Source organism: Furipterus horrens, unplaced genomic scaffold (assembly GCF_987537825.1).
Source record: "Furipterus horrens unplaced genomic scaffold, mFurHor1.1.pri manual_scaffold_5, whole genome shotgun sequence".
Classification (NCBI taxonomy): domain Eukaryota; kingdom Metazoa; phylum Chordata; class Mammalia; order Chiroptera; family Furipteridae; genus Furipterus; species Furipterus horrens.
The window spans coordinates 176,130,083-176,148,653 of NW_028327175.1; the positions used below are offsets into that span (position 1 = coordinate 176,130,083).

General features: G+C 46.2%; 2 protein-coding genes and 1 pseudogene across 2 annotated transcripts; 1 reads left to right on the forward strand and 2 right to left on the reverse strand.

Annotated features, from left to right (window-relative positions):
- The first annotated feature begins 451 nt into the window (after window positions 1-451).
- ADIRF (adipogenesis regulatory factor) lies at window positions 452-2,750 on the forward strand. The gene is made up of 3 exons (XM_090278339.1): window positions 452-623; window positions 2,363-2,425; window positions 2,564-2,750. Exons 1-3 carry the CDS (start codon window positions 563-565, stop codon window positions 2,668-2,670), a joined length of 231 nt encoding a protein of 76 aa, XP_090134465.1. The 5' UTR covers window positions 452-562; the 3' UTR covers window positions 2,671-2,750.
- A 4,868-nt stretch (window positions 2,751-7,618) lies between these two features.
- On the reverse strand, window positions 7,619-7,732 carry LOC150010422 (dolichyl-diphosphooligosaccharide--protein glycosyltransferase subunit 4-like). Its single transcript, XM_090279504.1, has one exon. The coding sequence runs from the start codon at window positions 7,730-7,732 to the stop codon at window positions 7,619-7,621; it is 114 nt and encodes a 37-aa protein (XP_090135630.1).
- Window positions 7,733-8,703: 971 nt separating this feature from the next.
- Window positions 8,704-9,998, reverse strand: LOC150010423 (MSL complex subunit 3-like; annotated as a pseudogene).
- Between the last annotated feature and the right edge of the window lie 8,573 nt (window positions 9,999-18,571).

The following is an 18,571-nucleotide window of genomic DNA, read 5'->3' on the forward strand; positions in this document are numbered from 1 at the left end:
TCTTCCCATAAACTAATAATAACTAACACTCATTTCACGGGGTTGTAAAGATTAATCAGAGGCTTGAAAGCGTTCAGACAGCGCCTGGCACAAGATAAATGCTCAAAAAAAAGGCAGCTACTATTATTAATTTTTTGAGATCCTGACTTGGCTCTAACCCCATGCTCACGGAGGGATCCTTTGGATCGGTGAGGAAGAGAGCAGGCTTTTGAGGTATGGGAGGTGTGTGCGCCCCCTTCCAGCCCTCAGCCCCTATTTGGACCCCTGACCCAGTCCCTCTGCAGTTCCTAGCTCCTCTTCCAACTCTGGTTGGGGCCGGCGCCTTCCCACCGCGGCCAGCCTGAGGCCAGGATGTGCTGCTCCCGTGACAGCAAATTCCCAGCCTGGAGCAGAGCCCGGTCACTCCCCGCTCCAGTCTACTGGGAACCGCCCCGCGCCCCACCCCGGCACTCCGCGGGGTTGGACCGGCACTAGGGCTCCTTTAAAAAACCACAGCCGCCGCTGTGAGCAAGATACAAAGTACTTTCGGCTACCCTTGACGACCTCGCAGACCCCCGGAGCCATGGCCAACAAGGGCTTGCAGGACCTGAAGCAGCAAGTGGAAGGGGCTACCCAGGATGCGGGTGAGGACAGCGCGTGACCTGGGGCATTTGCAGGGGCACCCGGCTGTAAGCTCTGGGTCTGGGCAGCCCGAAAGATGGCAGGTGGCTCAGGCTCGGAGCGGGCCCTCCCATAAGAAGCAGAAACTGGAAAGGACGCCCACCCCCCAACAAGCCCTGGAGATGATCCTTGGGTGGATTTGGGTGTGAGGGGACAGAGGCGCCCTGGGAGCCAGGGCTACACTTTGGTATTGCTAGAGCCAATCTGAGGAGACTGCACATACGGGAGCAGTCCCCGGCCCCCAACCCCGGGTCTTTAGGGGAGGGTGGGAGAAGATCCACGGAGAGAGCAGGCTCTGCCACCTGGATGGGCGAGGGTAGGAGGGGACAGTGGCAGCAGACCCCCCACTGGGATATGTTTTTAAAAATAATTGTTTCCTTTCGTTTAAGTACTTAGCCAGAGGTCCTTCCCACCCTCACCCCAGCAGGGCAGGTCCCCATCCTTAGTTTCTCCACCTCCAGCTCTTTACTCTTCTTACCTGTGGTTACACAATTGAGGGGGGTGGCATGTTATGGGAGAAGGGCACCCCTGGGTCCACCAGTGTCAGCTCTTCCAGTCCCAGCTCATCTTCCCTTGAACTGCAGCTCCCAATCTGACCTGCACATATCTCAATCTATAGACAACACCCAAACCAACCCTCTTCTTCACCAGCGCCCCAGAGAAAGCCCACAGTTCCTTCTCTGAGACTAAAATGAAACCAGGAGGCCTCTATCCGCAGGACCCTTCCTTCTAGACCTCAGTTTATCTGTAAGCTGGGTGCAAAGGCTCCTTCTTTGTGGTCCTCACTATGTTAGATAAGGATCCCGGGGTGTGGGTACGCCAAGCCCTTTCAGAAGCAAGGATGAGTCAGATCTCTGCAGGCCAGGAGCTATCTATCAGTCTGCCTACCTGAGGCTGGAAACACTTCATCACAGGCACAAACCCTGGTCGAGAGATGGCCTGACGGTGGAATTTCTATCTCCTTTCTGCACTTTGTTTCCTAATGTCTTAAGCTGCCTGCCCCTGAGGCACTGGCATCATTGCCCTCTGGGTGGAGGCACAGTAAAGGAGATGGTGATAGGGCCCCAGTGCAATAAGGGTGCACTAAAGGCGGGAATTCAGGCACCTGGGGGAGTTGTTAAAGCAGGGCAGGGTTCTTCCTGGGCCATGCCCAGCAGAAGCAGCTATAGCCCAGAGGCCAACTCCAGTCTGGCCCTGCCCCGCCCTGCCCTGCCTTCCTTTCTTTCTCAAGGCACTTTCTCAGCCATCCTGGAGATGGGATGGGAAGCAGGCCAGAGGGGAAGAGTCGAGTTACAAATAAACAAGAACACCCCAGAGGCACGGAAGGTGCCGCTGCTCCTCCCTGGTTGGGTCGGCCTTAGTCAAGGGATTTTATTTACCTTCAGGGCATCCATCCCCAGGGCCTATAGCAGAGGTCCCCAACCCCGGTCCGAGGACCGGGGCGGGTCCGCTGCTTGTTAGGAACTGGGGCCGGGAGTGAAGCTCGCCTGAGCTCCGCCTCCTGTCTACGGGGCCAGCCATTGAAGCTCACCTGAGCTCGGCCGCCGCCGCCCCCACTCCGTCTGCCACAAAACCGGTGTCTGCTTCCAGAAAGGCTGGGGACCGCTGGCCTACAGGACAGTCTACTCTAGGGAACAGTGTGGTGGAGCCTCTGGTCCATGGTTCCTCAACAGGGACTAAAGACCAAATCTCTTTGTTTCAGTGACCGCGGCTGGAGCAGCAGTTCAGCAAGTAGTGGATCAGGCAACAGAAGCAGGGCAGAAAGGTCTGGTGGGGCTTGGGGTGTGTGTGGGGGAGGAGGCCTAAGGGCAAGAGGGTGGGCAGATCCAGCACACCCTCTCCTGGCAGCCCCCCTGGTTCCCCAGGGCCCTACTCTTAGCTGTCCTCTCCTTTCCTTCCCCAGCCATGGACCAGGCCGCCAAATCCACCCAGGAAACCATCGACAAGACTGCTAACCAAGTCTCTGAGACTTTCTCAGGTTTTGGGAAAAAATTTGGCCTCCTGAAATGACAGACGGAAGCCCTGGGTGATTACCCTGCAGGCCTTGCTGCCCCCTTGGTCTGATGCCTCATTAAATCACATGTTCCTACTATGTGTCTACTTCATGTCTCCCCCACCCCTCCAGCAGGGCCCAATCCTCCCTCGACAAGAGCAGAGCCCCCATATCCAGAAACCCAGCATCTCCCGCCCCCACCCAGAGCCCTAGCATTCCAAATTAGACTGTTGAAGAATTTGTTTCCCATTGTCTCAACTTCGTATCCAGATGTTCCCTTATATCCGGAGTTGAACACCCACCTAGGTATGTGCCCCTTCCTATCTCAATTCAGAAGCAATCCCCGCTCCCCCACTCCAGTAATCCTGTCCCTCTTTGGAGGGGAATACTCAGTCCCCAGAACATTGAGGGGCTCAGCCCTGGGCTGGAGGCGTGGCTCCAGGGCTGGGGCCTCAAGAACTGCCCTCCGATAGCTGCTAGGAGCACTGGGGCATCCGGGACCCGGAGCCTTTGGATCCCAGGTGGCCAGAGCTCGCGGGGACAACGCAGAGTCACAGGGGCCGAGCTTCCGGCCCTCGCTACTCACGCCCGTCCTGCAGGGTGCTTGTGTCGGCCTCATCTGGCGGTGAGTCACCACGCAGGGTGAGGACCCCATGAACCCAGCCCCGCCCGCTGGACTTGATTTCGTGTGGTGGCCAGGGGAGCCCCGCCCACGACACGCCCCTGAGGCGCGGCCTGCGGCGCACAGGGCCGAACACGTGGGCGTGAAGCGTGGGACCGGCAGCTGTGCTCCTGGGCCTGTGCGCGAGGCCACGCCCTCAAGGACGCGTTTTCTCTCGGGCGCACATGTACTTCCGGCCCCCTGACAGAGGTCTGCATTTTCGTCTGGCAGGTCCCCCAGCACGTGTCCATGTACGTGACACCAGCCTTGTGTACGCCCTGTCGGTGGGTGACTCACAGTTGCCACAGGATAAGGCCCAGCCTTCCTGCAGCGGCTCTCATCCGAGCGCTCTGCCAAGCCTCAGCTGGTGATGCTCCTTTCCCCTTCCCCACCTCCGCGCCTCTGCATACGTTAGTCCCTCCACCATAAGGCCCTAGTTCGCTTCTAGACGAGTACATATGTAAGTAGTCATGACGTTTCAATTCGCGATATTGATTACACACCACTTCTCACTTCTGGGGAGATTAAGAGGAAAAAGCGTTGTCTTCTTGGGATGCTGACTCAAGGCAGGCTTTTGGGAAGGCCTTCCACGGCCTGCCAGCAGGGGGCTGTGTAGCTCCCCGCTCGCGTACTCCCTCTCCTCTCCTCCCTCACCCCCTCCCGCCACCGCTCTGCTCAGGTGACATTTTCCTTCTCCAATCTGAGATCCCTACCAAGTGCCCAACAGGTTTCTCCTCACCGTCAGCACCTCCCACCCTCATCCTAGGGCCGAGCCCACTTACGTACTTGGTTCCTTTCTGCTGTCCCCAAAATAAGATCTCCCCTAGTCTGCAAAATGGGTCAAGGCTGCTCATTCTGGCCCAAAGGGAAGGTCCTTTAAGAGACACCTGTGGCAGCCTGGGGGTGCATCCAGCATCTCCTGGAGCGGATGCCTAGGTGGGGAGAGAGCACCTGGGATCACACTGGGAGGCAGGTTGGGCTGGGCTGGCAGAGCCCTGATATCTTTTCTGGTGTGTATCCCCTTCTCCAGCTTGACTCCTGTGATTCCTGAAGAAATCCCAATTGGCCCAAGAATCTGTCTTCACCCTGTTCTCCTGAGGGCCAAGGGGCTTCTAGGAAAGGTTTTTCATCCTGGGGTGTGGAGTGTGGTGGAGGAAAGACAGGAAGAAGCAGTCCTTCCTTTCCCACTGTGCATTCTTGTGGCTTACTATCGGGGAAGCCACTTGTAACCACAGGAGTAACAAGCTTAAGGAACATCCAACTAGCTCATTAGAGCAGAGCAGAAATATAGGGAACATGGGTTCCGGGTTTCCTTTATTCAATCCCTAAATTAATCCTGCAGCTGCCACATGCTAGGCGAGAGGATGCAGTTCCTCATCGTTAGACCCACTGTGTACAGGTTTTTTGTTGCAAACAAAAGCCTCCTCTCACTACACCCAACTTCTCTCTGCCTCAGCCACATGGACCTTTTTTCATTTCTTTTGACATCATGCTCCTGCTTGCCTGAGGCTGTTTGCACATGCTGTTTTTTTGTTTGTTTGTTTGTTTGTTTTGTTTTTTTCTGCCAGGAATGCTCTCCATTTTTTTCCCTGATGAACTACCCTTGTCTGGGTGGCTCCTGTTCTTTCATCCTTCAGGTTCCAGCTTCCCTGGCGGGCCCACAACAATGGGTCCAGCCACCAATGATACATTCTCACACTCCCTACTTCTTTAACACAGTTATACTAATCAGTCATTCTGTGATCATTGTCCATGGGTCTGCAACCAAGTTTCTTCCACTGATTGGTGCACGCCCTGCCTAGACTGGTGTTCTGGCAACATCTGCTAAATTAATGCAGGAATGACTCCTTTGGTTCACCTACTAGATAGCAATGAGTTCACATATTGTCAGGTTCATTGTGGTGCCATCTCTTCAATGCAACCCCTTCCATACTACCTCTATCTCTGTGTAGCTGGTGCTCCCATGGCACCATGCAAATGCCTATTTCTGTGTCTCCCAACATTGAGTCCTGAGGAGCTGGGCTAGTTTGGACTTGCCTCTTGTCCATGTCTGAAACACATTAGGCACGGTGCCAGGGGACCCCATGAGAGCCCGTAGGAGCCCAGACCTGTCTCCATGAGGTTCAGGAAGCTGATTGAGCCCAGACTGGCTGAGGAGGAGAAACGTCTGCTTAGTCTCAGTCAGGTCTCCAAAGATCAATTCTTTCATTAGTAATTTCCCAAATAATTCCTAACTCTCCAAATTCTAGTTCCCCAGTTGGCAAAACGTAATCACTAGCATTATGTTTTGGTTCCATTTGACTTCTCAGCTCTCATTCCAATCGAATTACGTAAGAGACAAGGGGCAGAGTTTTCTACTTTCCACTTCTCTGCCCCTCTCTCTTTTATTTTTTGTTAGTTGTCTCATTTCTACTTTATGAAAACATATAACATTTACATTACATTCCTCCACTCTGAGCCACACCTTTTTTTGGTCTTAAATCTGCAACTGAAAATATTGAAAGCTCTCTGCCATTCCTTTTGCTGAAATATTTTCTGCTATCTCTTGGTTTGTTGGAGTTAGTCCTCCAGAAATTTCCTCAAGAATGGAATATTTACAAACAAACTTGTTAGATAGAATAAGGATCTCAAAGTCTGGGGAGTTCTAAATGTTATTCTTGCTAAATATTAAAATGTAGCACAGTATTTTACAGACCAGCTATAAACAGAATGAGCTTGACATGAACCCAGTCCAATAACTGTAGCCAACTGCAAACAAGAAATCAATGCACAAGTGATCTAATAGTGTGCATAAGCAATGACTGAGGCTCCCTTTCAGGCTACAGAGTTTTGGATGTAAATCCCCTGTCTCCTTTACTTGCTGCAAGTGAATGAAACTACCTTGTGACAACTTGGTCTTGTTCTTGAGTAGAGCATCCCAAACAGCCAACCCCTTGAGCTAGGAAACTGAGAAGACATCTGAGGTTGAGCTGATCATTGTTATAGCCAGGTGCCTTGGGTTATTGTAATGTATTCATGAGTGTCTATTGTTTCCTATTTTTGTGCATGGCATTTTCTGTTTTAAAAAAGTTAAGAATAAAAAAAGAAGGGTTTGTGTGAACCAGTAATCTGAGTTCTTAAATGTGGCATCTTGTTAGTCTATAGCTTTATACTTGATCCTTGGCTGGGTTTGAAATTTACAACCCTGACCAATGTAGCACACTTGGTTGGGCATTGTCCCACAAGGCAAAGGGTTACCAGTTTGATTCCCAGTCGAGCACATGCCTGGGTTGTGGGTTCGGCCCTGGTCAGGGTGCTTGTGAGAGATGGCCGGGTGGCTGATTGATGTTTGTCTCTCACATCAACATTTCTCTTCCTTCCTTTCTTTCTCCCTACCCCTCTCTCTAGAAATAAATAAGTAAAAATTTTTTTAAAAAAAGAGAAATTTACAGTCCACACTATTCCCCTTGAGTCTTATAAGTGTTGCTGCACTGCCCTTTAGCACAGAAGGTTGAGCAGACCCTAGAAGTCTGAATTCTGATTCATTGAAATTTCTAAAAATTTATTTTATCTTTCTGCTTGGCCATCTTGCTTTATCTTTAAATGAAGTACAATTATTTTTTTCTAGAATTTGTCTCAGTAATGATTGTTCTGGTTTAGTTTTCCCTAGTATGAAATTTGCCCTTTCAATATTGATATATTGATTCTAGGTTTCTTTTATTTCAGGAGCAGTTCTTTTTGGAGAGTGGGAAACCACCACCACACACACACAAAAAAAAAATCTGTATTTTCATTGGGAGTAGAAAAGAAAGCAGTCCTTCCCTGGCCAGTGTGGCTCAGTTGGCTGGAGTATCATCCCATTAACCAAAAGTTTACAGGTTTGATTCTATGTCAGGGTACATGCCTAGGTTACGGGTTTGGTCCCCAGTTAGGGCATGTACAGGAGGCAACAGATCAATCTTTTCTCTCTCATATTAATGTTTCTCTCTCTCTCCCTCCCATCCCCTCTCTCTAAAATCAATAAGCATGTCCTTGGTTAAGGATACAAATAAAGGAAGGAAGGAAGGAAGGAAGGAAGGAAGGAAGGAAGGAAGGAAATAAATAAGGAAGGAAGCAGTTCCCATCCTGGGCCCTACTCAGTGGCAGTTTCTTGTTTCATAGGGATAAGGAAGACTTTGAGGAAATAAAAGTTTAGAAAAATCCAGATGTAGTTGCTTTGTATGTCGTGCTGAGTAGAGGGATGAAGTGAAGTGTGAAGGCCCCTCACACCCTCCATCTTGCCTCAGACTATGTCCTGGAACCCTGGGACGCAGAAAATGCCACTTTCATTCCTGCTTCTTGGGATTGTTAACAGCCACGTAGTGATAGAGAACAACCAGCAGGAAGAGTGAATTGTCCAGCATGTTGGCAAGGATGATGAGCTTCACATCTGTGATCATGCTCATCAGCTGGGCTTGGCTGACACAGTCTGCACACTGGCTTGAGGTAGGAGCTCAGAAACATTCCCTTAGGTATTTTAAAATATTTGCTCTACTCCATTGCTTGGCTTTCTTTTTTGGGAATTCCAATTATGGGCATGAAGTTCTTTTTTACCTGGTTTCCACATTTGCTATTGTTTCCCAAACACTATGTATCTCTTTAATATGATTCCTTTTTTTTTTTTTCTCTATTTTTTTCATTCCTATTCCATAGGCACCTACTGTAGTTCCTTATAGTTTAGTCTTCATTTCTACAATGGCTTATTTTATCTTTATTCTTCTATTTTATGCTGAGATATGTGAGTTCCTGTTCTGCCTACTCTTGTTGTCTGCCATCCTATCCAGAATCCTGGAATTTTTATGGTCTTCCTCCATAAATCTAATGCTTTATTAAGTATCCTTAAAAATGTTTTTGTGTTAGAATTTAATTCATGTTCAATAATCATTTTCATGTGTATTCTTGTTCTTTCTAACAAGATAGATTCTGCTTTATTTAGAACATCAAGCATAACATTTTAAAGAATGGGAACCATAACATCACACAACAAAGTATAGCTGTAGAATCTCAAACAAGTCAGGGAAATACTTTTTTGAGATCACCAAAAATAAGGTTTTACAGAGAAGGAACAGTAACAAATAAATGTATAGCTGCAAATTTTCTTTTGTCATCAATATCAATTTCCTCTAAAATATTTTGGGAATACTTTGCAGTTTCCAAGCAAAACTAAAATTTGTTGGACAGAGTTGCCCAGTCTCATCACAACAATGAAAACAGTTTGCAAAAACAGTTTTGCTTAGTGCTAACTAACTAAAACATGTGGTTATTACTAACAACTCCATTGTCTACTGAAATAGCCTAACCTATGCACACTTTCACGAATGTTTCACTGGGAACATAGTGGCTCTTTTCTTCCATCACAGAGGATATGTTGGAGGCTGTTCAGGCAAGTATTCCTTAAGAGAGGTAAATAACTCAAATAACTGGGCCTGCCTCTCCTAGAGCCTCCCTGGGGTGGGCATCGCATCTCCCACCATCTCCCCAGTTCTCCACTGGGAACCTAGACTGTAAAGCTAGGCAGAGAAGCTGTTCCTTCAGAACCACTGAAACTTTAATACATCACCCTGGGGTTCTTAGGGCTGTAGTAGTGTGTCTCACAAACAGGAACATAGGCAGACTCTGAGAAGAAGTCATCATGGAACTCTTCTAAAAACCTCAGAAAAAGATCAAAGTGCTTCAGTAAAGCCTTCAGAATCTTCTCAGAAAAGGACATCTTTTCAAGGATTTCTGGAAGATTCACAAACAATTGCAGCAAATGTTGTGCTCTGTAAATGTAAGAGGGTGGAGATGGCTTGTCACCTGGAGGGTAATCGTCTGGCACAAGTTTCCAGGAGAGAACCTCATTAATTTCATTAATTCTTCTGCTTTCAAAGCTGGCTGACACTGCACTCCCTTCCTTGCTAGGATGGGGGGGGGGGTGTCACAGGAACAGGTGAAAGTGATCTGCTATGCACAGGTGCAGGAATAGCTTGGGCCTGCTGGTGGACATGTCCTGCTGCCAGAGCTAGGGCTGAGGTGAGGCACTGCTCTCAGCTTGTTGCTGTTGGCAGAGTAGCATGTGGACCACCTCAGAGACTGCAAGGCTCCTGGCTCAGCTTTGCACCTTTCGGGGGTGGCCAGTCAGCTGTGCTCAGCTGACTCTCTGTGGACTGCAGAGTGGACAGAGTCAACAAAGGTGGGCTTGGAGAGAGCACCTCCTGGTTCCTATTAGTGTTTGTGTTACTTTCCTTAATCAGAAAAAAAAAAGTTGGACTATATCACCTTTTCTATACTGAACTTGTTCATATGGATACAGCAAAACCAATGGGAGAGTATAATCAAAGGTTATTCTTCATCCACCCACCATCTCCTTACAAAGGTCAATGTTCTTTTCTGCTGGGATATAATGCACATTCCTGATGGCATGTGACATAGTGTGATGATGAAAGCCCTATCATTGGCTGAAAAGGCTGCACTGATGGCAAAATGCTTCAGGTAGGATTCCAAAAATAGTTATTATGTTGGTCTGGCAGGGAAGTTTCACTAACCATTTCCTCTTATTGATGTAGTAATAGTCCACCAGCAGCTTCTTCAGATCTTCAGGGATGTTTGTAGTTACTGTTCTTTCTTCCATCTCCCTTTTTGTGTGCAGCTTGGGTTCTTCCTTCACTCCAGTCTTTCCTTCAATGTCACTTTCTTCACTTACTGCTGATCCTTTTCTTCACTATTGTCATCAGAGGAAGTGCTTATTGAGTTCTCAATATTTTCATCTTGTCTTCAACGGGAGGCTTTTTAAGACAGAATCAACATGAGGCAACTGGCAGTGCTTCTTTCTTCCTGTGCTTAGGAGAGCTACAGCTTTTCTTGCCAATTTATGCTATAATCTTGGATTTTCACTGCTGTCGCAGAGGACATGATCTTCAGCTGCCCATATATCCCAGCTTGTGTTCCAGCCATTAAAATGGATTAGATATTGTGGAATCCTTCCATCATTTTCATCTTTCCCAACAATAACATCGACTCTGGGTCGTTGGGTCAGGATCCTACGTGGGGCTCATGCAGGATGAGGAGGGTCTTAATGTACCACATCCGCCAGCTGCCTCCTGGATGTGGACCTCACTGGCATTTCCTTTCACATACATTGTTTGAGGTAAACTTTTTTTGGTGGGATTTCTTCATATGCAATGTAGTGTTGGCATTCTTTTATCATACTTAAAAAAATAGTATGTTTTTACTGTTAGGTAGAAAAAAGTGAAGTGCAAAACAGCACCATTCCTGTAAAGAAAGAAGGAGGATGTAAGAAAATGCACATCTCTGCATACTTGTGGAAAGAAAATGCAGGAAGGATAAACCAGAATCCAAAGAGATTGGTCACTTGGGGAGGTGGGGGTGGGGAAAATAGTGGAAAGAAAGGGGGAATGGGAACAGGATAGGAGAGAAAAGAAGAGAGAGACACTTCTCTAAGTTTATCTTTTTGTGTAGTTCTGACTTAAAAAGCCATAGTAATATTTCACATACCCCCTCCCAATAAACCAAGTACTAAAACCATCTGGAATGTAGTAGAGGGGAACCCAGAATGAAATACAAACGTTAATGAACAATCCTAACTCTATTACAAATGGAGAAAATGATCACCCTGAAAGGATGGGAAAGGGAAGAAAAAAACCTAAAAAGCTTTGGATAATAGTATACAGTCATGTGCCACTTGACAATGGGATACATGTGAGAAATGTGCTGTTGGGCAATTTCATCATTGCACGAACACCATAGAGTCCATGTTCACAAACCTAGATGGTACAGCCTAGTACACACCTGGGTCACATTGTATAGCCTATTGCTCTTAGGCTCTAAATGTATACAGCATGTAATTGTACAAAGCAACATAAGATTAAATCAAGCACAAGAGAAAATGATGCAATCAAGAGACGCAGTCAACATGAGATATTTGAGGCTACTGCTGGTGTAACCTGGCACTGTTTTATAGCAAACCTTTTTTTACAGATAGAAAGAATACACTCTAAAATAATGATAAAAAGTACATATAGTATATAGTAAATACATAAACCAGTAACAGTCATTTATTATCATTATCAAGTATTTATCTATTGTATGTAGTTGTATGTGCTATACTTCTGACTGGCAGCACAGGTTTGTTTACAGCAGCAGCATCAAAAACACATGAGTAATACATTGCATTATGATGTTACAATGGCAATGAGGTTATTAAGCTATAGGAATTTGTCGACTCCATTATAATTGTATATATGACCATCATCGTATATGTGATCTATCATTGACCAGAATGTCATTATGTGGTGTATGACTCTATTGACTGGATTTTGTAAGGCTAAAGGCAAAAGTAACTGTACATACATGCTATAATCTAGCCAGTAAATGTGTTTCTCACAGGATTGTGGGTTAGCGGTTCTGAAAAAATGTATATACTACCACTTATCCATGCAGGATATGTTCCAAGACTTCCCCTCCAGTGGATGCCTGCAATTGCAGGTAGTATCAGACTCCATGTATACTACGTTTTTCCTATACATACATACCTTTTCACTTAAAGAAGCACCTTGTGGCTTCTTTTTGACATATCCAAATTGTTAGGATCACTACTCTTCATGGATATTTTGAACAAATGGATGATTCATGTCCAAGCAGGATCAAGTAGGATATGATGGTGTGTGATTTCATCATGCTACCCAGAATGACATACAATTTAAAACTTATGAATTGTTCATTTCTGGAATTTTCCATTTAATATTTAGAACCACAGTTGACCATGGGTAATTGAAACCATGGAAAGCAAAACTGTGATTATGGTGGAGACTACTGTATGTACTAGATTTATGCACAAGTAAATACAGATAAAAATTGTTTGAGGAAGAAATTACAAATAAGGAACACTAAAGTGTACCCTGTGGTGTTGGACTGGAATCTGAGGTATCAATATATACTCATGGTTTTTAATTATATATATTTATAAATAAGAAAATATATGTGTGTATGAAAAGATTAGTAAATACATACATACACTTCCTAGTGCTATCTGCTGAGAGTCTTAAGAGCAATGATATCCCAGTAGCAATGAGCGTACCTATCACCCAGATCTTGATCTCTAAATACCATTCTCTAATAAAAGGAACCAGAACTTCAAGGAGAAGTAGTTGATTGTAGGGGTGGGGTGGGGAAAATTCAAGATCAGCCTGAAACATTATTGTGGTGTCAAAAAGTAAGGAAATACTAAAACAGATAAGATAGATAATAGGTAAAAAGAAAGAAAGAAAGAAAAAGAAAGAAAGAAAGAAAGAAAGAAAGAGAAAGAAAGAAAGAAAGAAAAGAAGGAGAAAGAAAAATAGAAAGGAAGGAAGGAAGGACGGAAGAAAAGAAAGGAAGAAAAAAGAAAAGAAAGAAAGAAAATATGGGAGTTTATTGAAAGAATGCAGGTGACAACCTGAAGGAGTTTCTAATGGCTGGATTGATTTGAGCAATAAAATAAATAATGATAGTATTGGGTTTTAACCAATAGAGTAAGATAAATATTCATGAATCCATATGGATATGAGTAAATAATGGATTAAATAAATGAAGAGAAGGGGAAACTCTTACTGTAAATTCTAATTAATTAATGTAGAAGAAAAGGGGAGATAGTGAATCACCATTAGACAAACAACACAAAAATAATTATTGCAGGTAAGGTCCACTGATGGATGCTAAAATTAGTGTGCAAAAGTTTGAGAAGAGGTCAAATGAGTTTTGACAAGTCTGCCAAGACCATACAGTAGGAAAAGGACAATCTTTTCAACAGACAGTCTGGGAAAATTGGATATTCACATGTAAAATAATGAAGTTGAATGCTTATCTTGGTACCATATACAAAAAATAATTCAAAATAGATCAAAGACATAGATGTAAGACCTAAAACTATAAAACTTTTAGAAAGCTTGATGACATGGATTTGGCAATAATTTCTTGGCTATGACACTGCAGGCACAGGCAACAAAAGAAAAACTAGATAAATTGGACTACCTCAAAATAAAAAATGCATCGGAGGACACACCCAACAAATGAAAAGGCAACCTATGGAATGGGAAAAAAATTTGTAAGTCATATCTGAAAAGGAGTTAATTATATCCAGAATATTTAAAGAACTCTTTTAATTTAACAATAAAAAATAGTCTAATTACAAATTGGTAAAGAACTTGAATAGACATTTCTTGAAAGATGATGTACAAATGGCTGATATGCATATAAAAAGTTGTTCAGCATCACCAGTCATTAGACAAATACCAATCAAAACTATAATGAAATAACACCTTATACCCATTAGGGTGGCTGCTATTTAAAAAAAAAAAAGCAGCCCTGGCCAGATCATTGTCCTGTACACCAAAAGGCTGCAGGTTTGATTTCCAGACAGGGCACATACCTTGGATGAACAAAATGCATAGTAATCTCAGTCCAATCATGAGAAAACATCAGACAAACCCAAATAAGAAACATTTCACAAAATCACTGACCAGTACAGTTTAAAAGTGTCAAGGTTATGAAAGACAAGGAAAGACAGAGGAACTTTTATTGCAATCCTACAAAACTGGAAGATATTAAAGAAGAATAACTAAAGGTAGTGTGTGATCTTGGATAGACTTTGGGGACAGAAAAAGAACAGTAGTGGAAAAACTGGTGAAATTCTAATAAGGTCTTTAGTTTAGCTAATATGTTAATTTTTAACTTGGTTAAATGAAATAATTTAAATTTATTTAAGTGTATTATTTAGTTAAATAATTTTACATTTAATTTAGCTAAATATGCTAATGTTAATTCCCTGGTTTTGATTATTGTACTGTAGTTGTGTAAGATGTGAACGTAGGGGGAGACTGAGTAAGGAACATATGGAAACTACTATTTTTGCAACTCAGTTAACATTGAGTTGGAAGAGGGAAAGCTACCCTATCATTCATAAAACTCTTGTAATTCATGACACGTTGGAGGCTGTCTGGAATCTGAAGTTCAGATATGAAGTGGAATTTCTCAGACATTAGCAGGAGATTCCTATGGAGAGGGGTCAGGGCCCGGAGAATCACCCCGGCTTCTTGCTCAGGAGCCTGTGCTTCTTTCACGAAAGTGTTGGACTTGCCCTGGCTTGTGTGGCTCAGTGGATTGAGTGCCAGCCTGTGAACCGAAAGGTCGCGGGTTCAATTCCCAGTCAGGGCACATGCCTGGGTTGTGGGCCAGGTCAATTGGGGGCGTGTGAGAAGCAACAGCAACATTGATATTTCTCACTCTCCCTGCCCCCTCTCTAAAAATAAATACATAAAATCTTTTTTAAAAAGTGTTGGACTCTCCTGTGTATCTGGGACTATGCTGCCTCTCAGAAACCAACTGACTTCAGGAAGATTCTACCAGCAGTCTTCTTTTCCCAGTTGCAGCCTACAGGAGTTCAGTCAGTCCTTGCCTTCCCAAGGACTCCCTTTTCTCTTGGAGGTGCAACATCTGAGATATGACACCTCTAGAATTCCTTGGTCACCGTCCTCAGTCATCTTCCTCTTCTTTCTTCATTTCCCCAGGTCTTAGTTCTGTCCCAAGGAGTTCTCACTCAGATGTCCCCTCCTCCTGGGACTGGCAACAACTGAGGCTGATGCCCGCCTGACCACCCCCACACACTCCAACAGTTTCCCAGTCTCCTAGTTTCTCTGGAGTTTGACATGTGTGTTGGTGATGGGCTTTCTTCTGCTGCTGCTGATGGCTGCAGTTCCTGACCAATGGTGCTCCCCTACAGTCACAGCTCTCCTCAGGGTCTGTGCAGTCCCCCTCACCCCTCCAGGTTTAGGAGGTAACAACTCCCACTACTGCTGGTCTCTGGGCACCTTGCCATCCCTCATAAGTTCCCTTAAGCCTGCTCACACCTTTGTGAACAGTGCCTTTCCTCAGGTATGCCTTTGATGTGCCCTCTGATTTTCACCAGGAACCTGACTGACACCCATGGATGTGTGGGTATTGACATACGGTGGAAGTCCTTCTTTGGTGACTGACACACCAAGTCTCCAGGAGTCTGGGCTTGGCTCCCTCTGGCTGAGAGGGGCAGTGTGTGCTGGAGATGTGGGCCCAGTATGTACTATGAGCTCAAATCCATGAAGCAGAAGTAGAAGCATAGGCAGGTTGGACAATTGTAAAACTCAGGACATTCATGACATCTCCACTTCAAATCATACAAGAAGTTGTCATGCTTCAGACATAAGACAGCCCTAAGTATTTAAGTAGTTAAACTTTTTTTGTTGTGGTGGTGGTTGTTTTAGTGAATTGGTAATTGCTTAGTTGACAAATTGCTATTTGAAAAATTGGCTCTCCTTTACTTGATGATGCAGGCAGTTGGTCTTTTGCCAAACTGGGTTGTTGAGCAAATTCCACTTGGAGGACTGCTTGACTCCTGCCAAAGCCTGATTCTCCCTGCCCCAAGGGCTGGACTTGACCTTCTGACTCAGAACAGACTGACATGGTACCTATGTTCAAGGGCTGCTCCACTGGGGCCCAGCATGGGCCAGGCCTCTTCCAAGATGGGGTCGTTCCCATGTGAGTCCTCCTTAACCCCATCTGGGCAAGTAATGGTTTGGTTTCTTTTAGTTTTATTTTTCAATTACAGTTTACATTCAGTTTTATTTTGCATTAGTTTTAGGTGTACATGCAGGTAATATTGTCCTTGCAGTAGTTGCTGGGAATCAAGCCCTGGTTAGCTGGGCCTTGGGCTGTCCCCACTTCTTAACTGGAAAGGAGTCCACCCTCAGGGAGCCATAGGCTGGGGTGAGAGGACAGGTTAGTGGTCACAGTAGCTGGAAGGCCAGGTGGGCTTACACCTGGGCCAGAGCACCATGGCCTGGGACTCAAGTTTGGTCCTGGGCAACTGGCCTCTGGAGGCCTCCTCTTGCTTTCTCCCTGTTGGGCATTTGTGATTTGTGTTTGGGTCCATCCTTGCCAGGAGATCTGGGGCTGTGGTGTGTTGTAACTGGAGTCAGGGTGCTCACACCAGGACAATGCATTAAAGAGGAGCACAGTCTCATGGGCAGGGGAGTGATGTGGTGAGGGCAGCAGTAGCCTGTAGGTTGTGGTGGGGCGGGCTCTGGGCTGGCACTGGACTGGCACTGGGGCTGGTGTCTGCTGAGTGGCCAAGTACTGACAAGGACCTGTCAAGAAGCTGGTGAGTTCCTGAGGAAAGGGGGTCTGTGAGTGTATCCCAGGGTGGGGCCTAGGAGAAAAGGGTCTGTGGAATCTAGAAGCCATTCCAGGACTAGTGGGTGATGCCGTCATCCTGTCAGGGAAATGGGCACAAAGAAGGCCCTGTGAGGTTGGGGGATACAAACAACCTCAGAGGAAAGAAAAGGGGCTTTGATGCATCCAGGGAATGTCCCTGTGGGTCTTTTAGCCCAATTTGCACCAGCCATGTCCCAGAAGTACCCTGACCCTTGGCAGCATTGCCCTGATGCCCTGTGCAGAAGAACATTCTGGTATTAGGTTACAACAAGAAGAGAACAGAGTCATCCAGACCTGCTTAAACTCCAGTTCCCTCACTTTCACGGTCTCTCTGAGTCCACAGGGTCTGGCAAAACTAGGTTTACAGTTGTGAGTACTTGAGTTTATTTTGTATTACTAATTACATATTTGTATTATTTTCCATATGAACAACTGTAAACCTATTGACTTTTGTTTCACCCTGTATATTTGTAAAAATTGCAAGAGTAGTGTTATTATGTTCTTTTTGTTAAGGAGATCTCTCCAAATTGTTTAAGACACAACCACTGCAGCCAAATGAAAATGGCACCTGTGGTACTGTGGGCCTGTGACCCAGTTACTGCTGTCCACAGTACCCACTACCCACATTGGGAGGCTGGTCCCAGCCCAGGGAGCTTCCCAACACTATTCAGGAATGTGGGAGGGCTTAAGTCCCGTAGGACCCAGGCTGTGCAGGCCTGGGGTCGGGTAAACACTAACTAGGCCCTGCCACACCCTCCTGGGCAGCTCTAAGGTATGAGGAGGCTCGCATGGGGCAGGCAGCCTCAGAATCCTGCCCCATGCCTGAAATGCATGAATCGCGAGTGGGAGCACCTACCTTCCATGACTCCTGCCCAGTGGGGTGATATCCCTCAGCCCTCTGGCTTCATGGCATCCTCATACCCTCATTACTCTTTGGCCCACCCACTGGTTGGTCAGGACTCACTGCCAGGTGGCCCTTCCCTGGCACATCATGGGGAGGGAACATAAGTTTACCAAGGGCTTACGTGCATGATCCCAATGACTATCAGTGACATGGCCAGGAAGGCATGGCTATCCCCTTCTCACAGATGAGGAAACTGAGGCTCAGGTTAAGCTGCTGACTAAGACAAGTAGCATGTGGCACGGGCTTGAGGCATCTTTTTCTATCCTGAGTAATTAGGGAGGCGCCATAAGCATGTGATTTGTCAGGGGCTGGTAGAACGACTTCCTGGGAATTCTTGCTAGGGTGAGAAGCACCTACCCAGGTTGTGGTGGATGGTGGAGTCCTCAATTTATGGGGAGCACTGCTGACCTCACAGGGTCTTCCCAAGAGACCAGGCCCCAAGGTGCAGGGAGGGACTGTTCCCTCACATGCTGGCTGTCCCAGTACTGGGCCACTCAAGTCCCTTAAGTGAGAACCAGATGACTGCAAGCCAGGAATGACTAGGATGTGCCCACCTTTGCCTTGGGCAAGGGACCATGTTGAGCCTCCCACCTGTCCAATGGAGGCTGCAAAGCCACTCTGAAGAGCTGAGGTTCTTGGGAATGGGGAAGGCAGTGGCCTCCACTCTACTTGTGCTCTTGGCCTGAAGGGTCACCCAGGTCCACAGGTCCTCAGAATCCCCAAACCCCTGAATGGACCACCATGGGGACCTTGCAGCAGGCTGGAAGTCCTAGGCTTTGTCTGCTACACACATCTATGCCTGGGCTGTGGGGAACTCGAAGCCCAGGGGCTGGCAGGGCTGCCGTCCCCAACTGTCTCTTATTCCACAGGGCACTCAGGCCTTGTGTCTTAGGGGAGCTGAGTGCTCCAGAACTGACCTTTTATCTAGCTTTGATCCTGCTCCTCATCCCTGCCCCTCACAAGGTCCCAGAATATAGGGTATGGGGGTCTCATGCTGCCAGAGGGGCAGTACAATAGCCAGAGTGCTAGGGTGGCTCCACCCAGACTTTTCTTCCTGCCAACACCTATGCTGACTCACCAACTGACTTCCTAGTCTTCCAGGGTGAGGGCTGGT